The sequence below is a fragment of the Scyliorhinus torazame genome, chromosome 3, assembly GCF_047496885.1.
Source record: "Scyliorhinus torazame isolate Kashiwa2021f chromosome 3, sScyTor2.1, whole genome shotgun sequence".
NCBI classification, from domain to species: domain Eukaryota; kingdom Metazoa; phylum Chordata; class Chondrichthyes; order Carcharhiniformes; family Scyliorhinidae; genus Scyliorhinus; species Scyliorhinus torazame.
The window spans coordinates 155142905-155158460 of record NC_092709.1 but is presented as its reverse complement, the minus strand read 5'-3'; the positions used below and the strand labels follow the sequence as shown (position 1 = coordinate 155158460).

The 15556-nt window shown below is 45.4% G+C and overlaps 1 protein-coding gene across 2 annotated transcripts in view; it reads left to right on the top strand.

The window, feature by feature from the left end:
- The window catches only part of tapt1b (transmembrane anterior posterior transformation 1b), a 191612-nt gene that overhangs the window by 132301 nt on the left and 43755 nt on the right, over positions 1-15556 (top strand). For both annotated transcript variants that reach the window (XM_072496425.1, XM_072496424.1), the window contains exons 10-11: positions 919-978; positions 12053-12121. In XM_072496425.1, the coding sequence (XP_072352526.1) occupies positions 919-978; positions 12053-12121 (129 nt within the window). The remainder of the gene's footprint in view (positions 1-918; positions 979-12052; positions 12122-15556) is intronic.

Below are 15556 nucleotides of genomic sequence, written 5' to 3'. Positions count from 1 at the left end.
GTATTTGTTGACAGTTGACCCTTTTCAAGTAATTGAAATTGGCTGTCTTCCAATTGGATATTTTCATGATTGAATTTTCTTTGCCCCTCTCTGTAACTACTTTAAATCTAATTATATTATGATTGTTATTTTCTGCATGTTCTCCCACTGAAACATTACCCTACTTTTCAACTTAATTCCCTAGAACTAGATCTGTGTTCTTCCTCATTGGCATGGAAAGTTATCCATTGAACATTTTAGGAATTTTCCACCATCTTTGTCTCCTACACTCATCCCCATCTATAATAGGGTCATTGAAGTTTCCTACTGTTACTCCTTTATTATTTTTGCATTTCATAGATTTCATAGAATATACATATAATTTCTGTGAAATTTACCAACCTATTTCCTTCCCTATCTCCTTCTCACTAATTGGAGTCTATAATAAACATTCAGCACTGTAACAACTCTATTTCTGTTTCTCAACTCCAACCAAATAGTCAGACTTTGAACCCTTTAGTATATTTCCCATCCTGTAAAATTGGAATATTCTTGAGCAACAGTTCCGTCAGCAGCAACCCCCATACTAAGTTGTAGCCAGAAATGTTTAGTGCCCATTTCTAACCATGTTAAAGCTACTTCTTCTAAAATGTGAGTGGAATGGAACTTAGCCCACAACCTTCTGAACCTGAGGTGAGAGTTTAAATCAGCTTGTGCTAAACTGAAGTCCAATGTGTGATATTGAAATTCTAGTTGTTGGCCAGATCTTTTGGGGATGTTTGTATTTTTCTTCTCTGCTCCTCTCCATTCTTGGACAATGTAGAGTACAGTATAGCCCCTTAAGGTATAGTATCTGCAAAAATATTGTGAATGCAAAATATCAAGTTTTCAGAGTTGTTAGCACCGTGCTAAAATAAGCTATGGTTTTCCTGTACACAGGTTTATAGTGAGTATCGAGCCAGCCTTGCATTTGACTTGGTCAGTAGCCGTCAAAAAAATGTAAGTATATGAATGTAGTTTCTTGTCTGTTATTTTTTTTTACATGTTTTTATCAAGATGTTTCAACAAAAATTGAACTTACCTGATTTCCATGCTTCAAAACACAAATTCAAAGGAACAATTTATGTTGGAAATCTGGTATTTTGAATTAGAATTATGACTGTGACTCCCTTAAGAATGTTTTTAAAAACTCCTCCGGAGATGTGGTTTTTTTGCCCATTTGATATATTGTGAAATCCTAAGAATTGGTCAGAGTCAAGCTTTAATGCTGATCTTATTCCTTGGTTTTAAAGTTTTATAATAAAGCACTTTACAAGTACAATTTATGCTCTAGATTCTATTGAATTATTGTGAATGTTATTTGCTGAGTTTAAAAATGTGCTTATAAAAATAAAATCTAATTTAATCCTATACTGGTTAGTTTCAGGTTGCAGAGAGTCAAATGTGAAAATAACCTGCCTGGGGACCGAGCAGGTTTCATTTTCTACTTTTAGCTGCTTTGGACGAGGGTAGAAAGACCCTGAAAGACACTTCTATGTTGACTAGATTAAGTAGGTCAAGTGATTATTGACCTGTAATTTTATATGACAATTCAGATCTCATTCAAAATAATGAGGGGACCTGGTACACACTAATGCCCCTATGCAGAAAATCCAAAAGTCTACTTCAAAGAATATAAGTAAATCTTTCATAGGCACCTGCAAATTACTTAAAAAAAATAAAAAATCACCTACCACCATTCATGTATTTTTCTAGCCTCATCCTACAGAAGAATTTCTGCAGTAAATGAGAAATAGGTAGAGAGTCTAAGGAAGTATGGAGTTGTCAGAGATCCTGTGGTGGGATAATATTGTCGGATATGGGATGGAGATAGCATTGAACATCGTCAAGATGTTGTCCAAGTTTGAAGACCGATATAGCGAGTAAAGGGCAGAAGCTATTTGAGAGTAGAGTAACAGTGATAGAAGTTAGTCTGCTGGTCAGTGTTGTCCAATAGAATTTTGATGCTTGCCAAACTTGTGATCAGGTCGCCATATTTACCACATAATACAAAACATGCACAGTCTTTTAAAAATAGGGTTGAACTTTTAAACCATCAGCAATCAAAACCTAAAAACTCAATGCTTTAGACAGTAGAACAGCTACGAGAGGGATTTGCAATCCAACTGTTCCACAAAGCAAGCAGGCAGTACATGCGCTTAGGGTGGTGACAAACTATTAATGGAAACGTCTGTTTCTGACTATGTTCCAGGTTATTTCAAAAACAAAAATTTTCTTTGATAGTGAACTGTTTCTATTTTATCAGAATTGATGTTTTAGAAGACTTGGGGAGAAAATTGCATATCTCTAGGTATTGGCTTCTGCACTCCGATTCTGCCTCTTGCCTTACTTACATCTGCTACCTGCCATTTCCGAACACAGCACTTGTGACTTATGGCCAACCTCATGTAATCCCTCCTTTTACCTAAATAGCACCCTATTCCTTTTAATCGCTCATTTTAACAGATTTGATTTGATTTATTATTGTCACATGTATTAGGAGACAGTGAAAAGTATTGTTTCTTGCATGCTGTACAAACAATGCGTACTGTAAATAGGGAAGGAAGGAGAGACTGCAGAATATAATGTTAACAGTTACAGCAAGGTGTAGTGAAAAGATCAATTTAAACGAGGTAGGTCCATTCAAAAGACTGATGGCAGTAGGGAAGAAACTGTTCTTGAGTCGGTTGGTACGTGACCTCAAACTTTGGTATCTTTTTCCTAATGGAAGAAAGTGGAAGACAGTATGTCCGGGGTTCGTGGGGTCCTTAATTATGTTGGCTGCCTTTCCGAGGCAGCGGTAATTGTAGACAGAGTCAATGGATGGGAGGCTGGTTTGTGTGATGGATTGGGCTACATTCACGACCTTTTGTAATTTCCTGCGGTCTTGGGCAGAGCAGGATCCATACCAAGCTGTGATACAACCAGAAAGAATGCTTTCTATGGTGCATCTGTAAAAGTTGGTGAGAGTCGTTGGTGACATGCCAAATTTCCTTAGTCTTCTGGGAAAGTAGAGTCGTTGGTAGGCTTTCTTAACTATTGTGTCGACATGGGGGACCAGGACAGGTTGTTGGTAATCTGGACACCTAAAACCTGAAGCTCCCGACCCTTTCTACTTTGTTCCCATTGATGTAGACAGGGGCATGTTCTCCACTACGCTTCCTGAAGTCGATGACAATCTCCTTTGTTTTGTTGACATTGAGGGAGAGATTATTGTCGTCGCACCAGTACACCATATTCTCTATCTCATTCCTGTACTCTGTCTCGTCATTGTTTGAAATCCGACCCACTACTGTGGTGTCATCAGCAAATTTGAAAATCAAGTTGGAGGGGAATTTGGCCACACAGTCATAGGTATACAAGGAGTATAGTAGGGAGCTGAGGACACAACCTTGTTGGGCACTGGTGTTGAGGATGATCGTGGAGGAGGTGTTGTTGCCTATCCTTACTGCTTGTGGCATGTGGGTTAGAAAGTTCAGGATCCAGTCGCAGAGGGAGGAGCTGAGGCTAAGGCCTCGTTTGGAGATTAGTTTTGGAGGAATGATGGTGTTGAAGGCTGAGCTGTAGTCGATAAATAGGAGTCTGACATGGGTGTCTTTGGTATCTAGGTGTTCCAGGGTAGAGTGCAGGGCCATGGAGATGGCATCTGCTGTGGACCTGTTGCAGCGGTAGGCGAACTGTAGTGGATCAAGACAATCCGGGAGTCTGGAGTTGATTCGTGCCATGACTAGCCTTTCGAAGCACTTTATGATGATGGATGTCAGAGCCACTGGGCAGTAGTCATTAAGGCACGCTGCTTGGTCTTTTTTGGTACAGGGATGATGGCCGTCTTCTTGAAGCAGATAGAGACCTCAGATTGTTGTAAAGATAGGTTGAAGATGTCTGCGAATACCCCTGCCAGCTGATCCGCGCAAGACCTGAGTGCCCGTCTGGGTACCCCATCCGGGCCAGTGACTTTCCGACGGTTGACCTTCGAGAAGGCTGCTCTGACGTCTGCAATGGTGATCTCAGATACAAGTTCATCCGAGGCTTCTGGGGTGGAGGGCTTGCTTTCGCTGACCTCTTGTTCAAAGCGTGCATAGAATGTGTTGAGCTCATCAGGGAGGAGTGCATTGGAGCTGGTGATTTTACATGCCTTCATCTTGTAGCCCATTAAGTCTTGCAGACCTTGCCATAGTTGGCGGGGGTCCCTGTGGCTAGCCTGGGACTCGAGCTTGGTCCGGTACTGTCTTTTGGCATCTTTGATGCATATGATCCTTAGATCATATCTGGCTTTCTTGTATAGGTCAGGGTCGCCTGACTTGAACGCCTCAGACCTAGACTTCAGCAAGCAGTGGATATCCCTGTTCATCCAGGATTTCCGGTTAGGAAATACGCGGATTATTTTCTTTGGCACAGTCTTCTAGACATTTACTAATGAAGTTCGTTACTGGAGTGGCGCACTCGTTCAGGCTGGTCACAGAGTTTTTAAATACTGACCAGTCCACTGACTCTAAGCAGTCCCGTAGGAGATCATCCAATTCCTCAGACCAACAATGCACAACTTTCTTTGAAGGATTCTCCCGCTTCAGTTTTTGCTTATAAGCCGGGAGTAGGAGCACAGCCTTGTGGTCAGATTTGCCAAAGTGTGGGCGAGCGATAGAGCGGTAGGCATGAATGATTTTTGTGTAGCAGTGGTCCAGGATGTTTGGGCCCCTGGTGGAACAGGTGACCTGTGGGTGGTAATTTGGTAGTAAGCTCTTGAGCTTGGCCTTATTGAAGTCCCCAGCTACAAAGAACAAGGCCTCGGGATGTTTCGTTTCAAGGCTATTTGTGGTGGTGAATATTTCGTCCAGGGCGATTTTCACGTTCGCATGGGGTGGGATATAAACTGCCGTCAGGGTAACGGAGCTGAACTCCCACGGAAGGTAGTAGAGGTGGCATTTTAGCGTCAGGTCTAAGTCTGGGGAGCAAAAACTCATCAGTGTTGCTACATCTAGGCACCAGGAGGTGTTGATTAGGAGGCAGACCCCACCTGCCCATGCCTTGTCTGAGGCTGCCGTACGGTCCATTTGGTGGATTGAGAAACCCTCTGGTTGTAGGGCACAGTCCGGTGAGGCAGGAGTGAGTCATGTCTCCGTGAAACCGAGCACACAGCAGTCCCTCAATTCTCTTTGAAAAGAGAGTCTGGCTTTAAGTTCGCCTAGCTTGTTTTCTAGAGATTGGACATTAGCTAGGAATAAGCTAGGCAGATCTATCAAGATGAAGGCTGAATACATTTGGATGTTACTGTAACACCCCAGCTTGTCAAAATTGCACGTATCACCCCTCATTGGCAGCCAAGCAGCGCTGCCACCGCTCATGCACTTCAACTGTTTTACAAGAACCGCCTACTTCCAGCCAAATAAAACCAAGTCAATCACTTAGCATCCCCTGTGTCACTATATTCTCTCAAGAAAATCTAGAGAGCAGTAGACTGCTCTCTTTCCAAAAGTCAGTGCTTCTTTCACAGCACTTTACTAGTGGTCCCTGAAGACCTAAATGTATTGGCAGAGGCACCCAGAGTGAATAGTAAGAGAGTAGGTAACAAATGATGAACTATTTTTCTTATTTTATGGACCAAGTGGCCCTTCAGCTTGTATGTCATTAGAAATCTGACAACTGAAGTATATTTGATAAACATTGTTCCTTCTGACCGATATGTGACTCTTATTTCACAACAGCGTGGTTGATTTTTCCTTGCTCAATTAGGGACGAACGACAAATAGCAGTCCAATGTGTGACACGCTCTTACCCACTGTTACAACTTCAGCACAACTCAGTGAGGCTCTAAAAATGAACAGCATTAATTCATCACATCTGTCACCGATGAATGGCAAGCATATTGAACAACAGTGCGCTAGACCATAGTTAAAAGGCCATTGTCCTGTCTCTGGTGTCTGCTTGAATACCAACTCAGGCAGTACTTTCCATCGCCCCTAACCCTCTGTGGATTTTTTATTGAAACAATAATTTGAAGAAGCCACGGTTCAAGTACTGCATGACTTTATAAAAAAAAAGGTTTCCTTCAACCCCATGCCCCATAAATATGTTAAGAAAACATAGGGCAGAATTTTTAATGGAAATGAAACAGTCCTATATCGGGCGTGTTTAGCTGGGTGTTTCACAGCATTTGCAGCGCCGAGAACGACCCTGCTCGTTTCTAGGCCATGGCAAGGATGCCCTGCCGAGGCCACACTTGGGCATTTCCGGCACTAATGAGCTCCGCAGGAAGAGATCACGGCACCAAGTGCCAGTACACCTGGTCCACGTTGGTGGAGACCAGTGCTAAACGGCGTTCGCTCGGGGTCTCAGAGACGCAGGAGTTAGATCCTGTGCCTGGGGTAACTCTAACGAGAACATAATGAAGTGAGCTTGACATCACACTTGAAAATGCAAATCTGGATCCCAACCTCAATGGGCGGGATCCGGATTGCGACGCCTCCTGTGAGATTTATGGCCTCGTCGCGTCCTGATTCGGGTGCGACGAGGCCGGTAGATTGCAGCCATAACTTACTTTCTAAGTAACACGACACATATGTAAAACTCAAGTTCATGAAGTGTTGCGTGGAAAGAAAGGAACAAGGGTTTTGGAATGCCATGGAAACAGGAGTATAAATGTATGATGCCACCTAGTGGCTTGTGCTTACACATTCAAGTTCCCAATCTCAGCAACTGCGATGAAAGAATCAAGTGCTTTCTCACAACAAGCATGAGCAAAAATGAAAACAAAGTTTAGGGGCGCAATTCTCCCATCGGGAGACTAAGTCCCGACGCCGGAGTGAAAACCAGAGTGTTTCACTCCGGCGTCGGAGGCCGTTCCCAGCCCCCTATTCTCCCACCCCCGGGGGGCTAGGAGCGGCGCTGCGTCATTTACGCGCGCGGGCCTTGGCGCCGCGTAAAAGCGGCGCTGCGTAAATGACGTGACCGGCGCTGCGTAAATGACGTCACCCGCGCATGCGCGGTTGCCGTCCTCCCCACAGCCGCCCCGCAAGAAGATGTCTGATGGAGGTCCTCCTTCAGAGAGGCCGGCCCTCCAATCGGTGGGCACCGATCGCGGGCCAGACCCCTTTTGAGCCCACCCCCTTCCTCCCCCACAGGCTCCCCAAGCGTTTCCGCGCTGTTCCTGCCGGCAGCGACCAGGTTGGATGGCGCCGGCGGGAACATGTCGTGCTGGGCAGGCCGCTCGGCCCATCTGGGCCGGAGAATCGCCGCTCACCCATTACCAACGGCAAGCGGCGATTCTCCCAGCGGCCAGCCATGATTCGCGCCGCGCCGGTTTGGAGGGGGTGGGAGAATCGCGTGCGGGCATTGGGGCTGCGTGGCGGGACTCGCGCGGCGCCCGGGCGATTCTCCCGCCCGGCGTGGGGGGGGGAGAATTCTGCCCCACATTTGCCACTGTTATGGGCCTAATGGCTGCCAAAAAGTGGCACTTGAAGCTTAGTTTTTTGCATCTCCAACAGTTGTTTAATGCGCTGGATTGCTGGTTGCTGCTACTTTCTACATACAATTCCCAGCTAAGGACTTACTATTCGGGCAGCAGCCATGGTCTCTTTCTTCAACCGAGAATATCTGCACAAATGTAATTATTTCAACTTGCTGTTAAGAAATGGATGGAAGACTTCCGGGTGCGGCGATGACCAGCTGAGTCGCACGTTTTGGCAGCTCCCGGTGGAACGGACTTTTGGGCTCTTAATAGGAACCCCATCGGCAATCTTAACGGCAAATAACACTGTGCGGTAATCCAGAAGGGAATCCCCCCTGGACACGGATGGAAAAAAGAGAGGAAAGTAGCCGGATTGCGGTGGATCCTCTAGAGCAGCGGCCAGGAAGGCAGGCACAAAGCAAGATGGCGTCGGAAGGAGGCAGTTTAATATGGGGCCCTGACCAACAAGAGTTCCTGCGGCGTTGCGTAGATGAACTCAAAAAGGAGATGAAGAAGGAGCTGTTGGCCCCGATATTACAAGCGATTGAGGGGCTAAAGGAGGAGCAAAAGACCCAGGAACAGGAGCTTCGGGTCGTGAAGGCAAAGGCTGCTGAGAATGAGGACGACATACAGGGCCTGGTGGTGAAAACGGAGATCCACGAGGCACAACACAAAAGATGTGTGGAAAGGCTGGAGGTGCAGGAGAATAATACGAGGAGGAAGAACCTAAGGATTCTTGGTCTTCCCGAAGGTGCAGAAGGGGCGGACGTCGGGGCATATGTGAGCACGATGCTGCACTCGTTAATGGGATCGGAGGCCCCGACGGGTCCGCTGGAGGTGGAGGGAGCCTATCGGGTTATGGCGCGAAGACCGAGGGCTGGAGAAATTCCTCGAGCAATAGTGGTGAGATTTCTCCGATATAAGGACCGAGAGATGGTCCTCAGATGGGCAAAGAAAACTCGGAGCAGTATGTGGGAGAATGCGGTGATCCGCGTATATCAAGATTGGAGTGCGGAGGTGGCAAGAAGGAGGGCAAGCTTTAATCGGGCCAAGGCGGTGTTGCATAAAAGGAAGGTCAAATTCGGAATGCTGCAACCGGCAAGACTGTGGGTCACACATCTAGGGAAACACCACTACTTCGAAACGGCAGACGAGGCGTGGACATTTATTGTCGAGGAGAAGCTGGAGTGAGCGGGCCAGAAAAAGAATGTTTGGGACAAAAGTGTGGGGGGGGGGGGGATTTGTGGGATGAAGGGGGGAAAAGGGGGAAGAGAGGACTTCCCAAGTTGTTAAATCTGCGACCCTGTAACTTCTCTCTCTTCCCCATGTCGTGGGGGAGGGGGTGAGGGAGGATGAGGAGCTGAGGGGGCTGGCCATTGGGTGCGGGGCCAAAAGGAAACCGCGGGCTTTGTTCCCGCGCTATGGTAATCATGGCGAGAACAGGGAAGCAGGAAGGAGGGGGCCTCGCACAGTGTGAGCCGAGGTCACGGGGGGAAGCCGAGGTCGGCCAGAGTTTGCTGACTTCTGGGAGCAACATGGGGGGTGCAATTACGCTAGCTTGGGATCTAGTGGGGGGGGGGGGGACGGGTATATCAGGTGGGTACAGTTGCTGTATAGGGCCCCGATGGCGAGCGTGGTCACGAATGGACGGGGGTCTGCGTATTTTCGGCTCCATAGAGGGACGAGGCAGGGATGTCCTCTGTCCCCGTTATTGTTTGCATTGGCGATTGAACCCCTGGCCATAGCATTGAGGGGTTCCAGGAAGTGGAGGGGAGTACTTAGGGGGGGGAGAACACCGGGTATCTCTGTATGCGGATGATTTGTTGCTATATGTGGCGGACCCGGCGGAGGGGATGCCAGAGATAATGCGGATACTTGGGGAGTTTGGGGATTTTTCAGGGTATAAACTGAACATGGGGAAAAGTGAGTTATTTGTGGTGCATCCGGGGGAGCAGAGCAGAGAGATAGAGGATTTACCGTTGAGGAAGGTAACAAGGGCCTTCCGGTACCTGGGGATCCAGATAGCCAAGAATTGGGGTACATTACGTAGGCTTAATTTAACACGGTTGGTGGAACAGATGGAGGAGGATTTCAAGAGATGGGATATGGTGTCCCTGTCATTGGCAGGTAGGGTGCAGGCGGTTAAAATGGTGGTCCTCCCGAGATTCCTTTTTGTGTTCCAGTGCCTCCTGGTGGTGATCACGAAGGCTTTTTTCAAAAGAATTGAGAAGAGCATTATGAGTTTTGTGTGGGCTGGGAAGACCCCGAGAGTGAGGCGGGGACTCTTGCAGCGTAGTAGGGACAGGGGGGGGGCTGGCACTACCGAGCCTAAGTGAGTACTACTGGGCCACCAATGTTTCAATGGTGTGTAAATGGATGGGAGAAGGGGAGGGAGCGGCGTGGAAGAGATTGGAGAGGGCGTCCTGCAGGGGGACTAGCCTGCAAGCAATGGTGACGGCGCCGTTGCCGTTCTCACCAAAGAAATACACCACAAGCCCGGTGGTGGTGGCTACATTGAAAATTTGGGGGCAGTGGAGACGGCATAGGGGAGGGACGGGAGCTTCGGTGCGGTCCCCGATAAGAAACAATCATAGGTCCGTTCCGGGGAGAATGGATGGGGGATTTGGAGCATGACAAAGAGCTAGGGTAGTACAACTAAGAGATCTATTTGTAGATGGGACGTTTGCGAGTCTGGGGGCGCTGACGGAGAAATATGGGTTGCCCCAAGGGAATGCATTTCGGTATATGCAATTGAGGGCTTTTGCGAGGCAACAGGTGAGGGAATTCCCGCAGCTCCCGATGTAGGAAGTGCAGGATAGAGTGATCTCAGAGACATGGGTGGGGGACGGTAAGGTGGCGGACATATACAGGGAGATGAGGGACGAGGGGGAGATCATGGTAGATGAGCTGAAAGGGAAATGGGAAGAAGAACTGGGGGAGGAGATTGAGGAGGGGCTGTGGGCTGATGCCCTACGTAGGGTAAACTCATCGTCCTTGTGTGCCAGGCTAAACCTGATACAATTTAAGGTGACTGGAGCACGGCTTAGTAAATTTTTGGGGGTAGAGGATAGGTGTGCGAGATGCTCGAGAAGCCCAGCGAATCACACCCACATGTTCTGGTCATGCCCGGCACTACAGGGGTTCTGGGTGGGGGTGACAAAGGTGCTTTCGAAGGTGGTGGGGGTCCGGGTCGAACCAAGCTGGGGGTTGGCTATATTTGGGGTTGCAGAAGAGCCGGGAGTGCAGGAGGCGAGAGAGGCTGACGTGTGGCCTTTGCGTCCCTTGTAGCCCGGCGCAGGATATTGTTAATGTGGAAGGAAGCCAAACCCCCGGGTGTGGAGACCTGGATGAACGATATGGCAGGGTTTATAAAGATAGAACGGATTAAGTTTGTGTTAAGGGGTTCGGCTCAGGGGTTCACCAGGCGGTGGCAACTGTTCGTCGACTACCTCACAGAAAGATAGAGGGAATGGAAAAGAAGTAGACAACAGCAGCAACCCAGGGGCGGTGGGGAGGGGGGAGGCGGGGGGGAGGAATCGGACGGACTCTCAGGGATGTTATTGTATATGTATAGGTATTTGGTATCTGTAATTGTATATTGGATAGTTGGATTGTATTTTTGGAGAGTATTTATTTTGGACAAGGCAGTTGCCATTTAGTTTTGTTTTTTATTTTTGTTTATATATTACTTATTTATTTGTTTAAAACTGGCCACGGTTATTTATATTGCTTTATTGTTGTGTAAAAGAAACACTACGTATTGTTATGTTTGGCCAAAAAACTTGAATAAAATATATTTTTAAAAAAAAGAAATGGATGGAAAGTAATAGTAGCGTGCTTTCCTTTGTACCTGTTACTGGCAAGTTGATCCAACTTTTGAAGCATCCTATTAAACAGGTAATACATATCGTACAATGCATATTGATCATTCTACGTCTAAATAAGTAGTTTACACACCAAGATATTCTGGGTATGCATATTTCTCACTTCCAATCACTGGACTTTTAGTTTCAAATTTCGTATTTAGCTGTTTGGTTCTGTTGGTAAGCCACACATCTTATACAGACACCTCCTCGTGTAGATGTCATAAAATTATCCATAGCTTAATTATGTTTGTCGGTTCTTTGTGCTTCCGTTTCCATTCTACCAAGAAAATGTATTTCTCAAGAATGGTTACGGTACCTAGATATTAGGGAATTTGCATCAACTCACCAGTTAGTTGACTACCGTGGGCAGCACGGTAGAAAAGTGGGTAGCACTGTTGCTTCACAGCTCCAGGGTCACAGGTTCGATTCTTGGCTTGGCTTACTGTAAGTGTGGAGTCTGCACTTTCTCCCTGTTTCTGCGTGGGTTTCCTCCGGGTGCTCCGGTTTCCTCCCACAAGTCCCGAAAGACGTGTGGTTCGGTAATTTGGGCATTCTGAAATCTCCCTCTGTGTACCCGAACATGCGCCGGAATATGACGACTAGGGGCTTTTCACAGTAACTTCATTGCAGTGTTAATTTAAGCCTACTTGTGACAATAAAGATAACTGATTATTTTTTCATTGTTTATCCTTTACTTAAGGTCTGTTTGATAATTTTCTTGCAGGCATATACAGATTATAGTGATACAGTTTCCAGAAGAATGGGATTTATACCACTTCCATTGGCAGTTTTGGTAAGTTAAAATAGGTACAACACATTCATCTAGAAAGTTGAATTATTCTTTGCATTTCCACATTGTGCAAGTTGATAATTATTGTTGGAAGTGGAATTTGGAAAGTCGCTCTTTGGGCTTTTGCTCACTATAACTCAAGTCAAAAAATCTCATCTGTACTGGTGTGTTTCGGCCAAGACTGAATTTTGGACAGACTGATACACAATATTGGATAATGGTGGATATGGTTTAAACAAGTCGTAGGTCTGGTAGCATATATGGTTATTACTAGGCTAGCATTCTAGAACTCTGGACTGGTAATCTGGAGAAGTGAGTTTAAATTTCACCAAGGCAGTCAGTGAATTGAATTCAGTTACTTAAATAAAATCTGTAATAAAAAGCTAGTATCAGTAATGAGCATGTAGTGTTATGATCTGGTTAAGGACCAATGACTTTTTGTTTAAAGTAAGAAGTCTTACAACACCAGGTTAAAGTCTAACAGGTTTATTTGGAATCACTAGCTTTCGGAGCGCAGCTCCTTCATCAGGTGAGTGTTTTGTTTAAAAGTAGGCGTGAGGATGACAGTGGATTTCACTGAGCCTGGCAAGAATTTGCAATCTCAAGTAAAGTCACTGTTCTACACATTGCTCACGAGTGAAATCTAGCCTGTTACTCTAATTATGATGCAAGTCTCAAGATATTCATTTCATATACCATGAAACCAAAAGAACTACCCGAAATGCCAACAAGATTCCTGGTTGGTTTTTGGGCTCATGTTAATTTTCCCTTCCTATAGATAGAAACCACATGCACTTAATTAGGAGTTGCAATGTTAAAGATTCGTTAAGCAGAAATCTATTCACCATCTTCAGAAAAACACCTGCAAGACAAATTGCTGATTCCTGGCAGGCTTCGATCTTCTGCGAAGCAGCAATCATTGGTAAAGTGCCACTCCACTTGGACTTTTCCACATTCCGATGCTGCTCTGCATATCTTGCCAGGTCTTCTGAGCCCGGCTTCAATGGAAATGTGGAGCACAGCATCTCTGGGAGAACTCCATCTCAGGGCTGTAGCATCGGTGGAAGGACAGGATGCATTCCTTTTTACGGTACTAGTTGCTGTATGGTAATTTTAAAGGTCCAGTGTGAATGTTAGGGAGTGGGTGAATGTTAGTGAATGGTTGATTGGGTGAGTGGATGAACAGATGTGGGTAGATAGGTGGATCGAGGTGGGGGGCGCCAGTTCCCTCTTTTCCTTTATCGATCAAGGGACGTCATAATGCAAAAAGCATCAACTTTTCTTTCACAAAGTTTAGCATCAAAAGCTCAGCAGTTGTTCCAACAATTTCAGTGAGTTTTACATTCAAGCATTAAAAATAATCTGCAAATCTTCGACAACAAGGATAGTGCAGGTAGATGAACGTTAAATCTAAAGGTTCAAATATATTATTACTTAAAAGCACATTGATCGATGAGGCTAAGTGCAAGGTCGTTATTAATATCATTGAAATAACAGCTTAGACAATAAGAAAACTAACAGCCTAATAATTTTGTACAAGACAATGACTCAGGCACAGTTAAGAATACTGTATAAAATGTTATATGCCTAATTCCAGGAAGAAAATTAAAGCCAGGGAGAGGATTCAACATAGATTCACCAGGATGAACAAGGGATGTGAAAGTAGTGATGCTAGTGGGGCTAAGTGAAGATTCTGTCAAGTCTTTTTTGAAATTATGGAGTGTTTTGATGGAAAGTACTCTTCACACATTCATCCTCTAATTGGGGAGGTAGTAATGAATTATCCTCAATTTGAAATTGTCACAGAGTTAGGAAAGAGATAAAGATTTTTTTAATTCTGAAGGTTGCTGAAATATAGAGTGCTTTACAGCATGGAGTGATGAAAGACAGGACCATTGTGGCTTTTAAAGACAATTGGATAAATATTTAAAGCAGAGGAAGATGCAGGGATATTGAGTGAACAGGGCAGTTGGAATAGTTGCTGTAGTGAAGAGCTCCAATAGACCTGATGGGCAATTCGATTAATTTGGAATCATTTCATGTTGTAGATCTTGGTCTCTATGTCTAGGTTGCAGCACTTCGTGCACATCCAAGTATTTTAATAATGAAGTGAGGATTCTGTCTCTACGGCCCTTTCATACAGTGAGTTCCAGACCCAAACACGGCGATATTTTCCAGTTGTTCACGCCGGCGGGATCTTCCGGTCCCACCAACATCTCACCCATCCCACTGAGGGGTGCATTTAATGGGAAATCCCTTTGGCAATGACCCCGCCATTGACCAATGGCGGACCGCCTCCCACCGCAGCAAAACATGGGGCGGTTTCTCGGTAAATCCCGCCCCATGTCTCTAGAAAGACTCTCCTCCCCTCCGTTGTAATCCTTCTGCCAACTACTTTAAATTTATGTTGCTGATTACCGGCCTCTATGCTAAAAGAAGTAGATCCTTCCTATCTATGATATTTTGGTTCCCCATAATTTTATACGCTGCAAGTAATTTCTCCCTGGCCCTTCTGATCCAAATAAACAACCTCAGTTTTCCAATCTTTTCTCATAGCTGATAAAAAAAGCAATTTGTAAACTGTATGACTGCAATTGTTTTTGTCAAATTACTCCTGAACCCATGTGATAAACTTTTCAGCATAGTGGCTAAGAGGTTTTAGTTAAGGTGAAAACCAAATGTTTAATCAAGGAGGGCCTCCCTTTACTTGAAGCATGGTATTGTAGATAAATTAATGTAGTCATATGTGCATATTGATAAAAGATATTGATAGATTTGAGCAACAACAGATCCATTAGTCTTTGGTTATGTTTAACAGAATAGAATTGATTATTGGATTGGACTGTCACGTGTACTGAGGTACAGTGAAAAGTATTGTTCTGCGTACAGTCCAGTCAGATCGTTCCATACATTAAAAATCATGGGACATACATAAAAATACATAGGTACAGGCATCGGGTGAAGCATACCGAATGTAGTACTACTCAGTAGAGAATATATGTGAAGAGATCAGTTCAGTCCGTAAGAGGGTAATTCAGGAGTCTGGTAACAGCAGGGAAGAAGCTGTTTTTGAACCTGATAGTGTGTATGTTCTCAGACTTTTGTATCTTCTGCCCGCTGGAAGAAGGTGGAAGAGAGAATAACCCGGGTGGGTGGGTTCTTTGATTACGTTGCCCGCTTTACCAAGGCAGTGGGAGATGTAGACTGAGTCAATGGACACGAGTTCGCCTGATGGACTGTGCTGTGTTCATGACTCTGTAGTTTTTCACGATCTTGGGCTGAGCAGCTGCCATACCAAACTCTGATGCAGCCAGATTGGATGCTTTCTGTGGTGCATCTGTAAAAATTGGTAAGAGTCAATGTGGACATGCCTAATTTCCTGAGGAAGTATAGAAGCTGCTGTGCTTTCTTGGTCGTATCGTTGACATGGGTGGACCA